This window comes from Austrofundulus limnaeus, unplaced genomic scaffold (genome assembly GCF_001266775.1).
Source record: "Austrofundulus limnaeus strain Quisiro unplaced genomic scaffold, Austrofundulus_limnaeus-1.0 Scaffold1, whole genome shotgun sequence".
In the NCBI taxonomy this organism is placed as follows: Eukaryota; Metazoa; Chordata; class Actinopteri; order Cyprinodontiformes; family Rivulidae; genus Austrofundulus; species Austrofundulus limnaeus.
In genome coordinates this window covers 9,974,029-9,990,066 of record NW_013952403.1, presented here as the reverse complement: position 1 = coordinate 9,990,066, position 16,038 = coordinate 9,974,029, and the positions used below count along the sequence as shown (strand labels likewise).

At 40.0% G+C, this 16,038-nt stretch overlaps 1 protein-coding gene across 1 annotated transcript in view; it reads right to left on the bottom strand.

Annotated features, from left to right (window-relative positions):
- The window catches only part of atrx (ATRX chromatin remodeler), a gene marked incomplete at its 3' end in the record, with an annotated part of 38,477 nt that overhangs the window by 1,239 nt on the left and 21,200 nt on the right, over window positions 1-16,038 (bottom strand). The window contains 11 exon segments of the mRNA XM_014009048.1: window positions 8,310-8,501; window positions 9,212-9,389; window positions 9,508-9,616; window positions 10,252-10,355; window positions 10,478-10,625; window positions 12,657-12,796; window positions 12,884-12,978; window positions 13,218-13,348; window positions 15,081-15,198; window positions 15,282-15,457; window positions 15,575-15,712. Coding sequence (XP_013864502.1) covers window positions 8,310-8,501; window positions 9,212-9,389; window positions 9,508-9,616; window positions 10,252-10,355; window positions 10,478-10,625; window positions 12,657-12,796; window positions 12,884-12,978; window positions 13,218-13,348; window positions 15,081-15,198; window positions 15,282-15,457; window positions 15,575-15,712 — 1,529 coding nt within the window.

Here is a 16,038-nt window from a genome sequence, read left to right as displayed (position 1 = left end):
TGTGTGTGTGTGTGTGTGTGTGTGTGTGTGTGTGTGTGTGTGTGTGTGTGTTGTTCTGCCTTTTTTGGACTCACTTTGATCAGAGATAATGCGTGTGAATGTAATAATAAAAAAATGAAGGCTATTGGGATTAGGAGAAGAAAAAAAAATAGAACCAAAACATCAAACCATGAAATTAAGCATTGATTGCAAACCTGTGGTGAATAAACATTAAATAAACACCAGACTGGCCTGAGTGAAACTGGATCCTTCAAAAGGAGGGAGGAGGAGGACGGGGTCTGCACAAAAACTAAATTAGAGTTATCTGTGTGGTGCTTCTCACCAGCACACACTGTAGTCTCAAAGACTTGTGCTCCTTAGTGACATATGTTTACATTTCCTGGCCATCACACTCAATCAGGACAAAACTGGGCCACCCCTGAACAACCAAACATTTTGAAGCAGAGCACAGCGTGATATTCGACTGCCGCCTTACCCTCTAATTAGAACATAAAAGCACAGCGGAGTTTGTTGGCCAAACTTAGAAAAAGGGGACTTGTTATGGTTCGTTCTACTGAGGAAAAAAAAAAAACTAGGGGGGTGAACAAAAGGTCAAATATAAACTGAAACTAATGCAAACACTGGTTAAGATGCAATATGTATGATTATGATTGGATCATTTAATAGGAACTATTTGGAAACGTGCAGATAAATCTGAGCATTTGTCACCAGGGAAGCACCAATTAATCAGCTACTGACCTGAATCGGAGTTGTTTGCTTGATAGGCTTATTTATTTAACCTTTATTTCAACAGGCAAAACATTAAGAACAGTTTCTTATTTACAATGTTGGCCTGAGGCCTAGGCTTAAATGGTGATCAAACTCTTCTACATTGAAAGGTCAAAGTTTTTATTTTAGGGGTGGGGGTTTAAAAACATGCTGAAGCTGAAGGTAGAAACTGACCGTGGCTACTAGAGTAATGGCAAAAAAACTCAGTTTAAAGATCACATGCATAAAATCTGATTAAATTCAGTTTATTTTTATGCAATCAGAAGAACATAGAAAAACAGTGAGAACGGCTGTGGCAGAGTGGTTAGGGGAGTTGTTCCTCTAATGCGAGAGTTGCCGGTTCACCCACAGCCTCTGATGGATCAGGAAATGAAACATCGCAATATTTCAGTGTATCAGTATTTTCTTACATCCCTGTTATRTATTGGATAGAAATCGGAATTTACAGGAAATAGATTTACAAAATCAGAAACTAGAATAACTATATTTATTTGTGTATAATACGACCCTACCCCCCTCCCTTTTTTTTGAGCTTAAAAAGCATAAAAAATTTAATCCTCAAACTACCTCCAATTTCATTCAGACTTCAAGATTTTTCAGCCTTTGCAGTCTTTATACATATCAGTAAAATGATTATTGGACTGTTCATTTTATTTTAACATATGTACTAAAAGGTATTTTGACAACAAATTTATAGCTGTAGCAGCATTATATGAATACTGGCATTTTACACGTAGTCCACCAGGATGCACCAACACAAAAGTCAGAGACTTCACATGAGATTTGGACCATCTCCTGGGGGAAAGCAGATTACTTCCTACTCGCGAGGGCCCCCTCTGGTGGGGAAACATTTTTTTCGGGGATACAAACTTTTTCAGAACATCGGTATACGGCCGCCATTACAGATGAACATGTGTTTGTTGTTGTTTGAAGAGCGGCCCGGTCACACGCTGATGTCATTAGTTTGTTATTACTAAGGTGCAGGACTCCTTTTTTCCCCTTTTGTTCACATCATGTCACCTGCCTGGATCGGTCATCTCGCTCTGAAGAACAGAGGAGTGTCAGAGGGTAAGCTCGTTTCAACTGCTTTTTACGACACTGTCTCATTTCCGGACTCAATTTTGTGAATGAAGCCGATATTTCAGTTAAAATACATAAGTAAAAATATTTATCCAAGTATAGTACTACCCCCCAACTTTATAGATGATTTTATGGACTTAATTTTACGTATTATACTTGTATAAATACCGTAGCCTAGCAATCTCTGGCGCCTCCTTACCAGTGCCACGTTACCATCAAAACTTTWATCTGAGCTTGAGCTGAAAGGAAAGGGATGTAAAAGAAAACAAAAACAGACAAATAATCCRCTTAAAGTCCAGTCTGCTTCTACCTCAACTCATCTAAAAAAAAAATCATCTCTTTGACACTTTTAGCTACTAGTTTGGTTTTGTTTACAGCTACGGTTTTTTGGGAGAGAGAAAAAAYGCGAGGATCTGTTCAGGAAGTAGAAAGTGTTTTCATTCTAAGGCATGAATGATGAGCATTTCTGACAGTCGACTGAGTAACGGGTCACTGGAGCTACAGGTCAAATGACAGTACAGATGCTCCCACCGGTAAGTAGTGCATTCTGGGATACCTAAGTAATCCCCCTCAGCGAAGGCTCTGGGGTGGTCCGGTCCATCTTCTGCCCTAGAGCTTTCTGTGAGTGTGTCCTGAGGCAGCACTAATGATTGTAGGTAACCCGACCTACACTATTGTCATCCCCATGAACATGCATGGTGAGGCCTATCCATTTCCTCCACTGCAGGAGGAAAGAGGCTGGGTGGGCAGAGGCACGCAGTGAAAGACGGCACTAAATCGCTGTAGCTGACTCGTGTTTTTAAAACGTTGACATTTGGCATCTCACAATGCGCCTCTGTTTAGATGTAGAGATGAAGTTCATGTCCTCGGTTTAGAAAAGAAACGRCAACTTCTGTATACAAAGTGTCATTTCTTCAGAAGCTTCACCAGTTCTTGGATTAAAATAAAACCTCTCTTCATCAAGAGAACAATTTTCATCCATCTTAAATCCAATTCTTGTACAAGAGGAGAATATGAAAAATGTAAATTCTGCCAGCACCAAATGAATGACGTTAAATGGGTTTTAAATTCTTGCATCAGGAAAACAAAACACTTGGGAGTGAACACAAGCGGGGCCTCATGAAGACTTTACTGCTTGGCGCAGACATCTAACGTGTACTGAATCCAGGTGCCGCTTGTCTGTAAAAGGAATGATGCAATAAAACGCTGCCTTGCAGGATTTTAATCCATATTATCAGATACTTTCTCAACCACATTACGCCAAATGACTTTACTTCAAATAACCATAATGACRATTCAAACAGTTACATTTCCAACAGAGAAGTTCTACTTAGAAATACTAAACAGGAGCAATTAATTTTAATGATAAAAGATTAAAACTGTGACAAAAAAAAGGCAAAACAAATTTTCTGAATGAGAGTTTAAAAGTCCAGCAGGATAAAGTGGAGAAAACAAGAGACAAATCAAGAGTTAAATAAACCCTGAGGCAGCAAAGTGACAAATTCTCAGCTGTTCGATTGAGGCAATAATTTTCTCAAGTTGCTTAGGAGTGCTTGAATGGATTCAAACGGCTGTGTCTGCAACAAACTCCTTCTGACGCACAGGTGCATTAACCATAGCAACCACAGGGGTTGAGGCAGGATCCCGACAGCAGGAATGCAAGCGTCTGAGATATCTTTAATACCTAAACATAGCCAGACAAAACTCCCCGTGCACCAGCTGCACCTTAGCGATACACACACAGCTCTACTTGGTGGCTATTAACAGTTTCTGTCCAGAAATGCTCTGAAATCCGAGTGCTGTTGCCAGCATCAAGTGGACACCCGCCCCTGCATTCAGAGCCACATCGCCTTCACACCCTTCAGACTCTGCAAACGGTGAACGGTTTATCCACCTGTCAGTCAGCTAAGAAAGAAACAACATCACGCATGTCGCAAAGGCCTAAAAAAGACAATAAACATACCAAATTCTTATAAAAACAAGCCTCAGCTAGCAGCCATGGGGGGGTTTACGTCTGTAAGAGCCAGACAGCTGGAGCTGCTGGAAGATCAGGAGGGATTCAGACGGATTCAGCAAGACTGGAGGAGAATGAAAAAAGGRATGTTTCTGTAAAAACAGCACTTGAAGAGGTAAATAAAGTGCAGGAGTGCAAAGGTGGCTTCTACTGAAATTTACTTAGAAAATAAAGTATGTCCTCATTATACAGGCAAAGTAAATGGCAGAAGTAGAAACTCATTTATTGGAAGCAGTTTTTTATCCAGGTCAACTCAATCTTTTATCACTGTGTTGCTTTAGATCGTTTTGTTGCTGCTGCTGTTCAGAAAAGCTGGTCGCTTAACTCAACCATGAAGATTTCATCCTAATTTCTGAGAAACACTGACATACTGCTAAATGCTACAGATATGACATTTATTTCTACACATATTCTTATTACAATTACTTTAAAAAACACTCATCATATTTTCTTTCCAACAGACTTAGAAAGATTTTAAGGTTGAATACTGGTTGGTGTTAGTGTTTTTTTTTAGCTCACTCACAATTAAAAAAAAGGAAAGAAGAAATCATTGACTGCACAGATGTTTTCTGCTGCAGCCTTTAGGAAACACAGCAGATGCTTTAATTTACAATATAATTTTAACAGAACAGGATTTTCCTTCAAAGCTGCAGCTACGCCAGTGTCTCCAGATATTCTCAAAGGACCAGAGTGTCCTTTGAGAATATCGTGGGGTCAATGATGCCTCTTGCTTTTCCTCACCTACAACTGTTCCTCACAGCTATCACTAGTGCTCTCTCCACCTGCAGTCAAACAAGATCAGGCACGTATGGAGAGGAGCTGGGCAAAAAAAAAAAAATCATTCTCAGAAGTAAAAGAAACCATTTCGCCGAGCAGAAACTGACAGGGCTGGTGCACCGAAGAAATTATTTATAATAATATCATCATAAAATAACTCCAGTGATCATTGATATATTGTTGAAAATGTATTTAAGGAAGGACTTTCTCCTTCAAGGTCAAAGTGACTTCCTACCAATAACGAGACAGGCATGGTGTGGTTTATTGCTCCAGTCTGCTCCTGTCTGTAGCAGCACTCGAGTGCAGCCTGCCTGCAGCATTTAACTGTTCCTGTCAGAGCCTAATGACCACTGCAGCCATCGCCTGCTGAGCATGCAGGCCCCACTGACAACACACAATGCAGCAACGTTTGCAGATAAAGTTGCAAATCTGTATTAAAGAAATACCCTCTGTAAGTTCTTACGGTGCGTGTGGAAGCATGTCGGATAAAGAAAGACAACTTTGATTAAGGAGGAGAAGGGAAAAATATCTCAGGGTGGGCGGGTAGGATTGTCAAAATCTCATGTCTGGGCTACAAGGACGCTCTTTGTCATTAAGGGGAAGTGCGCTCGCCTTCTTTGTCTCCAATTAGATTTTCTGAAGAACAGCAAGACGTGTTTAAGAGGGGGTTTAAAATAATGACCCTTCATCATGCAGGGAAGGCCAGAGGCAGAAGCAGAGTGGGGGGAGAGGAGAAAAAATGCCAGAAAATGTTCAAAGTGAGCTCTGCAAAGTGCCAAGTCATAACAACAGATGCTATTGAAGATGGCGGGAAAAAGATGCCGTGGGGTAATGGTGGTGGTGGGAGAGGGAACATGAGTAAAGAGGAGGAGGAGGTTGTTAAAGGTTGGCTAACAGGTGCTGAAACAACCACAGCAGATAAATGCCTTTTCCTTAAAACAAGCCGGAATCTAAGCTTTCTAGCTGAGAAAACCACATTTTCCCAGCATGAAGAGTTGAGGAAAGTACAGATCTCCGTCAGCGGCGGCTCAAATACTTTACTCCTTCTGTGCAGAGCCGTTTTGGCTTCAAGTGACGGAGCGCGTCTGACTCATCTTCCCATTATTCCAGACGGCAAATTCCTTCCATTGTACTTCAGTCCTGCTGCCACATTATAGTTACCCCACTGACCACAACATGGCAGCCTGTTAGAGGTCTTATCAGCCCCTCTGCCTTTAAAATCATGTCAAATAAATGTCACCGGGCTCATTAAGGATTATAGGACTAACATTCTGTGGCTCCATGAACCAATCTTCTCTCCTAAAATCAGTTTCRTTCACTTAAACTGTGCCTTGATTAAAGGAATGAAAGAGACAAATAATACCAGCTGCCAATAGTGCTCATATATGTTAATGCCTACTAATTTAACAACTAATAAAAGCAGGTCGACATCCAGTCAGGTCAAAGCTAAGCACCTAATAAACATTTTAAAAAGTAGAAATAGCTTTCAAAAAAAGAGCGCTGTCTGTAGACTTTCCAGAGAAAAATCTTTATTCAAGATTGGAAAAAATAAAAAACCTCTTGTGAGCATTTATTATTGCTTCTCAGTAGCAGCTCCCTAGAAATATCTGTATATTGCAGCAACTTTAGTGAAATCCAATGTGACTGTATACCAAAAATATATCCTGCACCTGGCTCTGTTCATAAGACAGTATCTATCAACACAAAATAATACATAAAAAGGCCTCTATAGTCACACCTACATCCAGCCTCTTTTCCACCTTTTTTTACTGTTTGAAGAACAAGAAGAGCAGCACCACAGTGACCCCACAGTCTAGAAACATCTTAGTGTACCTGCAGACTAGTGCAGACAGACCTTCAAAACTAAATTTATATTATCTGAACAGCAAACATTACTTTAGGTGGCTTTATCTATCCAATTTAATGGAACCATAAACAAGGCTTAAGATTGGCTAATCTAAGAGATGCTACAGCTGTATCTAATACGAAATGTCTTTCTTTTAACAGGTATTGAGTTTTTATGCAACTGATAATGAAGAAAACAGTTCCTCACCATATACAGTATAAAACACATTTTCACTGATTTTAAAACTCCCTAAATCAAATGTGACTTCACTTTAGGGCTGCCACGATTAATCGACGACTAATCGATTATTAAAATAATCGTTTGTGGCAGCCCTACTTCACTTTAATTATTTTAATGATTTGAAAAGTTGACAGAAACACCACTATGTCTGCAAACTTGAAAAAGTAAAAACTTATTGTAGTCTGAAATTTAACATTTGAGAAAACCAAGTAAAAAAAAAATAGGCCAGTGTTCCAAAAATAAAGGCATGCTAGTTAACTGCAACATTTATGACGTCTTGAAAAATCCTAATAATTTTCCAGCATCAGTAGAACAATTAAATTGGCAGACAGCACAGAAACTGTCATCTTTGGTGAACACCAAACAGTGTCCCCAAACACCTCTGGATCCCATGCATGAATTATTGCCTATTCCTTAACCAGAACATGTTTGTGATGTTTGCACTAATTTCTTGTCTTTATGCTTGTATATCAACAAGGTTTATGTTTTATACACTGAAAACGTGCAGATTTTTTACTTAAAGTCAGCTGTTTGACTTTCAGAGTACTAAATAAAAAGCTAACTAATCGTATTATTAAAAATGAGCTATTCTGATGCCTTTATTCACTGACAGGTGAACGGCAATCAAACCAAATGATAAAACCTCCAAACATCCTGTTTGACACTGTAAGAACAGGAAATGACAGCGAAACTGAGAAGTTCTTTGTAAACTGTTGTAAATGTGAAGGCGGCACATCTTGATGAAGAAGGCACACTATTAGAAAAATGATGATGATGATGCTGAGGCTCAAAGCCAACTTTTATCCCAAATGTGTAACAAACTCACGATTAAAAGGTTTCTGGGGTCCCTACAGCAACAACAGGGTCAGATTCCCTAAAAAAGATGGACTAAAAAGCCTTCAAACTTTCCATTCAGAGAAAGCGAGCTGCATAGAGACTGTTTCCTTTATCCATTTTGTTTACAATTTTCTGCAAAGTAACCTAGGGTAAACCAAAACAAAGAGGTAAAACCACTTAAGAAAAATGTATGAATAAACTCAAATACAACTGGAAGGGAGCAGGAAAAAGATCAACAGAGAAGTAGAAGACATTAAGGAACGAATGAAGGAAAAAAGAAAGAGTGCAAGTTTATAGCAGAGAAGCGGCAGTGTTGCAATAATGGGAGTATTTAGTAAATAACAGTAAACAGATCTTTGCAGCTGGATGGTCCATGTAAGGTTTGTGTGTTCCTATTAAAACCCAGGGGGCCAAGATAGTGACAGAGCACCTGCATTAGAAGAAGAACTGAAAAGAAAATAAGAAAAAGAACTGAAAGCAGAATGAGAAAAAGAAAACAGCTCATGAATACTGACAATTTAATAACACTTCATAACATTAGTGCTAAACATCAAAAGAGGGAATGTGCTAATATCTGCAAGTTAGGAAAAAAATAGGCCTTATTTTATCTGCCATTAAAAACAAAAAACACCTGACGTAAAAAAAAAAAAAGAAGCCCAAGTTAGATAGCTGTCAAAAATGACCCATTTACATTAAATATTTCCAAAAAGTTGCCCATCGCAGCAATGAAACAGGAATTTTACCAACCTTGGGAAGTACAGGTGTAGGTTTCTTGCTCTTCTTCCCTGACGGATCATCCAGCGTGTCTGGTTCAAAGGTGTAAAGCTCAGCCAGCTCGTTCATGGTAAAGTGCCTCTCGATCTGCTGCTGGTCCACAACCCGGTATGACAGAGACTGCTTGGTTACCTGCCGCTCATAGATCTTCTCCTCCATTGTGCCCTGGAAGAAAAATATTTAAACTATTTAAATAACAATAAGAAGAACAACTTGTTGAAACTATGTGCCCTAAAATCTAGGAATTACAATAAAAAAAGACATATCCTGCTTTTAAACCCTTCTTCACATTTAAATCATTCAGCTGGAGGTCTATAAAGTAGAACTGCAATACTTTGCTCTGAAGTCCTCGTTATTGTAACTCCACAAGCCCCTCTTTCACTTCTTTTCTGAGGCGTGCCTCAGATCAGCTCGTTTTGAGGCTGTCTCTTTAAATCAAACACATCCTGCACGCCCTCCAGCTTCCAGACTGGTCTATTCTAGTTCGATAGAGGGGGTTTACGACTATATAGCTGCGCAGAAACGTTTCATTTACAAATGAATTAAAAGATGTCAACAAGGGAAGACTTGCCCATCCAGCCTCACATGTTGGAGACAGAGTCTGACCCAGAGCCAGAGGAGAAAGACTAAAGAAACCTGGACAGGTTGAAAAATATGACTCAAACAGAATATAAAAATATCTGCGCAGCACTGGGAGAAACTAAATTAAAATTTTCTGCACTCAGAGACTTCAAGGATACAACAAAATGTATTTAACGGTTTAAAAAGTAGATTTTGAATGARGTCTTCTTTAACAGGGTAACATATTAGACTCACAAAAAGCTTTAATACGATTATCGGCTCACAACCAAAGTCTGGGTGGGAAAACCGCTCACCTCGGCAAGTAACCTGTAGACGTAAACAGGTTTGACCTGACCGAAGCGATAAACTCTGAAGATACTCTGGATGTCGTACGAGGGGTTCCAGGAGGCGTCAAAGATGATGACCCTATTGGCAGCCACCAGATTGATGCCAAGGGAACCAGCTCGTGTTGAAATGAGGAACAAACGACCTCTGTGGGCGATAGAAGACAGGAATTATCTTTGTTTCAGAGTCTTTTAAAAGCATTTTTATTTTGACGGTTTTCAGTGKGATTTTACGATTTGGTGGCGTTTCGCTGAGAGCACTGCACCTTGTGTTACTGGTATCATTAAATTCTTCGGCCCATTTCTTCCTGGCGAGAGCGTTGGTGGAACCGTCCAGACGATAATAATCAATGTTCCTGAACCACTTGCCTTCACCTTAAACAAACCAGAAAAAGAAGAAGATTAAAGAGGAGCTCTGTTTCGACATCTCTTCACCGTCTACGATCCATTTTTAACCGCACAAGTCGCCATCGACCACATCTTTTTCCTCTCAAGAAAACATTTTGTTTTGGATATTATCAGTCAACAAATAGATGGCGGCGTTGGTCCGCAGCCAGCCGTGTTTAGCATTCAACATGGCCAACCAGCCTTCATAACCAACATTTCAGTATGTTTCCAATTACGGCACTGTGATCTTTTCATTACAAATTACAAACCCTTGAGCAAACTTTTTTTTTTTGTGGAATAAAAAGTCAAGGTCTAATCATTTTCAAAACGAAAGCAAAAACAGCTGCTGTGGTTTAATTAGGAACATGACCTTACAACAGCAGCGATGTGTGTGTGTGTGAGCGCCTGTGTGTGTTTAGGGATAATAAAGCACACCAGCACGAAGGAGAATACATGTTGCATGTGGAATGCATCTTTTTTGCATTCCCAAAACTTGGTGGTGAAATAAATATTATAATGACACATTATTTAAAACAAAACAGTGTAAAAATGTGGCTCCTTGATCTCAACCTAAAAGTCAAAAGGTAGATCTTGGAAGAGTTTATTGCAAAGTTTTCATATACCTTTATATGGAGTGGGTTTGCTWTCTTCTTCATCAATTTTGCAAGACATCTCCAAGAAATCTTCAATCAGATCAAGAGAAATGAGAGACTGACTGAACACCAACCTGAGAAAGAGAAAAAAAATAAAGATTATTGTGATAAACCCACCAACCAAAACCCCAATACTTAAACAGGAAAATGTGAGAAAAGTTTTGTTTTTTGTGCATGAAGAACAAAAAAAACGTACACTTTATCTTCCACTTCCTCTGCCATGCGCAGGACCTCAAAGAGCAGCATCATCTTTCCAGAGTGTTCCAGGATCTCAGCATCAGCATCAGTGACAAACTCCTTGTGCCAGTCAGCGGAGCGGGGACTTGCTGGAGTCGAGTCCTGGGCTGGTAGAGACACGAAAACAGGGAGATCAGAAGGAGGGGTCACTGACCACGCTCTGATAACAGAGTCTGTTTTGGTTGAGGAAACCAGAACTTGAACATGAAGCTCGATGGCAAATATTCTGGATCAAAAAATGAAAATAGTGAGTTTTTTTTAATCAAATGCAAATGAGGGCAATCAAAGAGAAATATTACTAAGTGGAGGTAAACCCAAATATTAAAACAAAACCTTTAAAAAACTGTTCATATTTTAAACAATATCTGATCTTTGTGTTCTGGCTGAAATACATCATCTCCAATAACCGTTCATTTTTTGTGTCCATATATAAAAAATTTCAAGTTCTACAATAAATTCCAGTTTGTTTGCTCAGTTCTGTGTTTTGTCTGRGTTTTTAGCATCAGTTGTAGGCCTCACAAGTTTGTGTCTCCTCGATGAGTCACTCTGGTTTGGTAATCGTTTAAACACACTTGTGCTGGGCGGTACATCGGTTTGTACCAAATACCGTTTTTATTTTTGTTATATGAATTTTCTGAATACCGACATACCGGTTTAAATAGCCTGAACACGTGCGGAATGTTTCGTCGTGGCTGCTGTTTCATGGGGGACACTTTTCCTCGCTGCACCGCTATGTGCATTAGCATGCTAACGTTATTGTTGCAGAGGCGGTTAGCGATTCCGCTTCTTGGCTGACGTTAAACAGGGTTCATGCATGTTTCGGTAAGTTAAATTTAAGACCTTTTAAGACCATTAGTAATGACATTTAAGACCAAATCGACACATTAACAGAAACATTCAAATGGTCCCAGAAATTTTATAATAGAAACCTTTTTTTGCTATCAATTTAGTTATTAAAGAATATTTAATTTTAATACAAGAACACTAAATTATTTGAATGAAATGGTCATATCTGACTGCTGTGAACCGCTTTCAACCGAGTGAAAAAAATCACTGATATCAAGTCAAGTCTCATTGAAAATACACTTTCCCATGTTTAAACAACAAGCAGTGGACATGACTGAACTTCTGTTTTTGAGCAGGTAAATAAGTCACTATGTGGGGGGTTGTAGTGGCAAAGAGGTCAAAAACATGGAAGTAAACTGTGCCATTTTTACCTGCAGTTATCATGGGATTTGTAGTTTAATCATGACCAGTAGCAAACTTAGCACCTCATGAAGACAGATTGTGTCAACCTCCGATTACGACTCTTAACTTTCTTTCTTTATGCAGCCAACGGTTCTCAGGAATGATCAAAAGTAGAAAAAATTAAGACTTGACAAAATTAAATTTAAGACCTTGGGTGAAAATCTGGGCGTTTTTAAGATAAAATTTTGATTTTCAAATTTTAGACTTTTTAGACCCGGCATGAACCCTGGTTTAAAAAAAACATCCCATTTTTGCCGTCGCTGAATCTAGTAAACACCTCTTCAGTGATGTGCACGATTAGATATAACACACGACTTTAATATGGAGACTTGGAGACGCATGGAGACTTTAGCGTGCTTCTATTGTGAAAAGCCGGGGGGGAAAAGGTTTGTAGTGGAATTGAGTTGACTGGTGTACAAGGTGAGTCGTGCTGTTTATCTTTATTAAATAACATAAAACAATGGACCCGATAATCTTTTCTTAACCTRCCTCTTTCATGACCGGACCAAAATGCATTACTACTGTCTCCAACCAGGAAGAGAAGAAAAGACGTTTAGAGGAGGGAAACAGCGACACAGATAGAGGTACAGTAAACAAAAAAAGTTAATAAGCAGTGTTTGTACATTTTATTATCAGCTGACCTGTGATGAAAAGAAAAATACCGTGACATACCGTGAAACCAGTGTAAATGTTGAAAATACCGTGATATAAAATTTTGGTCATACCGCCCAGCACTAAAACACACTTGATCATTTTACTTGACAGAAGTTTCTTATTTAATTGTTGAGGAAATAAGAACAGCAGTCTGCTGACAGATCGTCCTTCCTGCTGCACCAATAACCTGGTTGTCATCTGGTAAACTACAGCGATGCACCGAGACACAAACTTACGTTCCTCAACGGGCTCTCTTCTGTTTCGACCTTCTCCTTTATTGCCCCGAGAGCTGCTGTTCCACTCCTTGATGACCTCCACGTCATCGCTGTCCGAGTCATCAGACCCCTTCTTTTTTCCTTTGCCTTGCTTCTTTTTCCTGTTGGAAAAGTCGGGTAGAGTTGCAGATCTAAAACACGGTGTAGTTATTTACGGCTGAGACTGTGTAAGCACAGAAAGTCTTTACTTTTTGGACTTCTCATCCTCAGAGGTCAAACTCATGGAGGATTCATCCGTTTCTGAAGCGATGAAGTCATCCATGCTGTCTTCGTCGAAGAAGCCCTGCAGCAGAACACACTTGTGTGAAGACGTGTGGTTACATACGGCGGGTCGTACCAAACAGGCTCCACGGCTGGATCATTGGTGGCACAAATGATCCTTAAGGCTCAAGTTCTGCTGGAGTAGCAACAAGCGTGTAGCCTGATCTGTCAGCAACACATTACTCCAGTTTTCCCCACCGTGTGTGCAATTTGCATTCATGTATTCCAAGTGTGGTTTAGTCTCTTCTTCCCCAGCCTTACCCTGTTTTCTTTACTGATGTAGTCCAGCTGAAGGCACCAGGGATGGGTCCAGATTCTGCTCAGCATCTGGAAATCCTGGAAGAGTTTTGTTCCCGCGCGGCCTCGGCCCCCTTCCAAAGCGTTCCCCACACCTGCACGCACGGGGGGAAAGTATAAGAAGATGGATGTGCGCTTGTTTCAAGCACACCATGCTCTCAATCTCAGATGATTTTGGAAAACACAAAGTGATGAAACTTTAACCTTGATGTTTAACTGTGAGCGTTTTATTCTGATTTATTTAAAAGTCAAACAAACACACATTTCTGATTTTATAGAATGTCAGAAACTAACTATCCACCTTTCAAAAAAAAGGTTATGTTTGACTTTACATAAGAAGCAGTGAGCAATCAAAGCTGTTCCCACCCTGATCACTGATTGAGGGTCTTTAATCTGAAGACCCCCACTGTGACAGGCCACAGTCACAACATCAGCACTGAGGACAACTTGGCCTTACGAGACACAGCAGATACCGCAGGTCTTTCCCCCACGTATCAGCTCTCCTGTTCTTTGGTTTTGGTGTAAAACCTCTGGCCCCTACTCCCTCCAGATTTCTCTCTCTCTTTTTTTTATGCCCCCACGTCTCCCCCTCTGTTACCCCACACCCTCTGTGTTCCCCCTCTCTCCCAGAGCTCTTCATTAGGGAGAAACGTGGGAAAGTGGGCTTAAAACCCGCCTGCGGCACAGTGCCAGCTGCCACTCCACACACACACACACACACACACACACACACACACACACACACACACACACGTCCTGAGCCACATTCTGACAGGAAAGTCCACTAAACTACTTAACAATGCATCACAGAAAAGTGCGAGTCCAGAAAAGCCAATTTATCTGAAAACCTTCTGTGATGAAATGACATCAGGTAACAAGAGCACTTTTATTAGGAACAGGTCTCCTTCAGGGTTTAGCCCAGTCCTGGTCTAATAATATTACCAAGTTTTCTTTTAATTCAACATTAGGCCGAGACAATTAGACCTGACGTTGGAAAATCCTCACTAGTGGCCCCTGGAGGCCTTGTCGCTTCTAACACACACACACACACATAGGTTTGTTTTTATATCCCCGTGGGGACCGTGGATTGACTTCCATTCTATTTTTTTTGGTACTTTTATATCTTAACCCTGACCATTTACCCTAAAATTAACCTCACAGGTACCTACCTGAACCTAAAACTAACCTAAACTCAATTCAAACCTTGGTCCTAAAGCAAACCCCCAACCTGAAATTAGCATCTGTACTTGCGGGGACCGGGCTGAAGGAAATTTTGTAACTGATTAATTGAATGTTAGATGCAGTTTTGTATCTTTTACTTTCTGATCATTGCAGCTTTAAAGGCCATAACAGAACAAGAGTTGGTGTGTCTTATCATGTGTTCTTTCTTTAGTCTAAACAAGAATGAGTGACGTTCTGATGTAAAAGGTAACACCTCCAGGGATGTAACCAGGAAGAGATGAACATTATAATGTCAATTCATTATTATAATATATAGAAGTTGTCAGTGTTTTGCAGAGTGTCTGCTCAGAGCAGAGCTCCTGTGTTTGTTTTGATTCAGCCCAAGTTCTTGAGGCCTGTGTGCTGTACTGTGAACCTGATTGAAGTCAGAAGATTAAAAATAAAGTTTTAAAGAAGAAATCCAGTGGATTCCTGTTTATTCAGACATACCTTTTGAACAACGCATATTTTTCCTACAGGGCACTGGCGCTCACAAGGCTGCCTTTATCTGGAAAATGGTTCCCATGATGTAGCAAAAAACATGCCCCCCACACACGCACTAAAAATGAGAAACCCAGCTATGTCAGATTCAAACACGGTTCTCACCTGTAAAGTGCTCCAGGTAGTGTCTGTAGAGCTTACACTGGATCGGAGTCATTCTGACCGATAACACGTACTCGTGTTTGGGAGGCAGGAACTTGGTGAGTGCCGTGTAATCTTTTCTCTGAACGAGAGCAAAAACAAACCATCAGCTCACGAGGGGAAAAAAAACAAAAGGAAGTGATTAAGAAGTTGGGAGATTTTTACCTGGACACAACCAGCGAGCATCTCATAGAGAATGTGAGCCCTCTTCTTCATGATCCGCACATCGTGTAGGGTGGAATCAGCACACTGACCGTTCTGAATTGGATTGATGAAACGATTTCTGAACTCCTTAACTGACCCAAGAAGGTTTTCCTTGATGAAGTTCACCATGCAGTGGTCTGTGAGGAGGAGGCGAAGATTAGACATTTAACTTCTGACACCCAAAACATTTCCTATTAAAATCAGATAATTGTCTGAATTTAGTCACGTTGTTCAGAGGAACTAGATCGTCTCACATTCAATAAGGTTGTTTTGTAGAGGTGTTCCAGTCAGAACAATCCTCCTCCTCGTCTTGATGGAATTCATTGCTTTGGAAACAGCTGAAGCTTCATTCTTCAGGATGTGACCTTCATCACAGATCACCAAGTCTGGACCTAAAAGAATAAACACAAAGGACAATCATGGGTTAGTTTCAAACAAGCAATACAGATGAAACAATACAAAAAATTAAAATGCATTGCCAACAGCAAGATATGAAGATATTTTAGCCTACTGTAGACATTAGTTTTCTACAAATCAAATGAATAAATATTCAACTAGTTGTACTGTCTGGGGCTGGACATTATGTTTGCTTCAACTTAATGGGATCATTTGAATTTTAAATACTATTTTTTGTAAGAGGAAATATTTTTTTTCTAGCATCTGAAAAAAAAGGCTGAAGGTTTAAAGTTTAGTTTGAAATTTCCTCAGTCAATAGCCG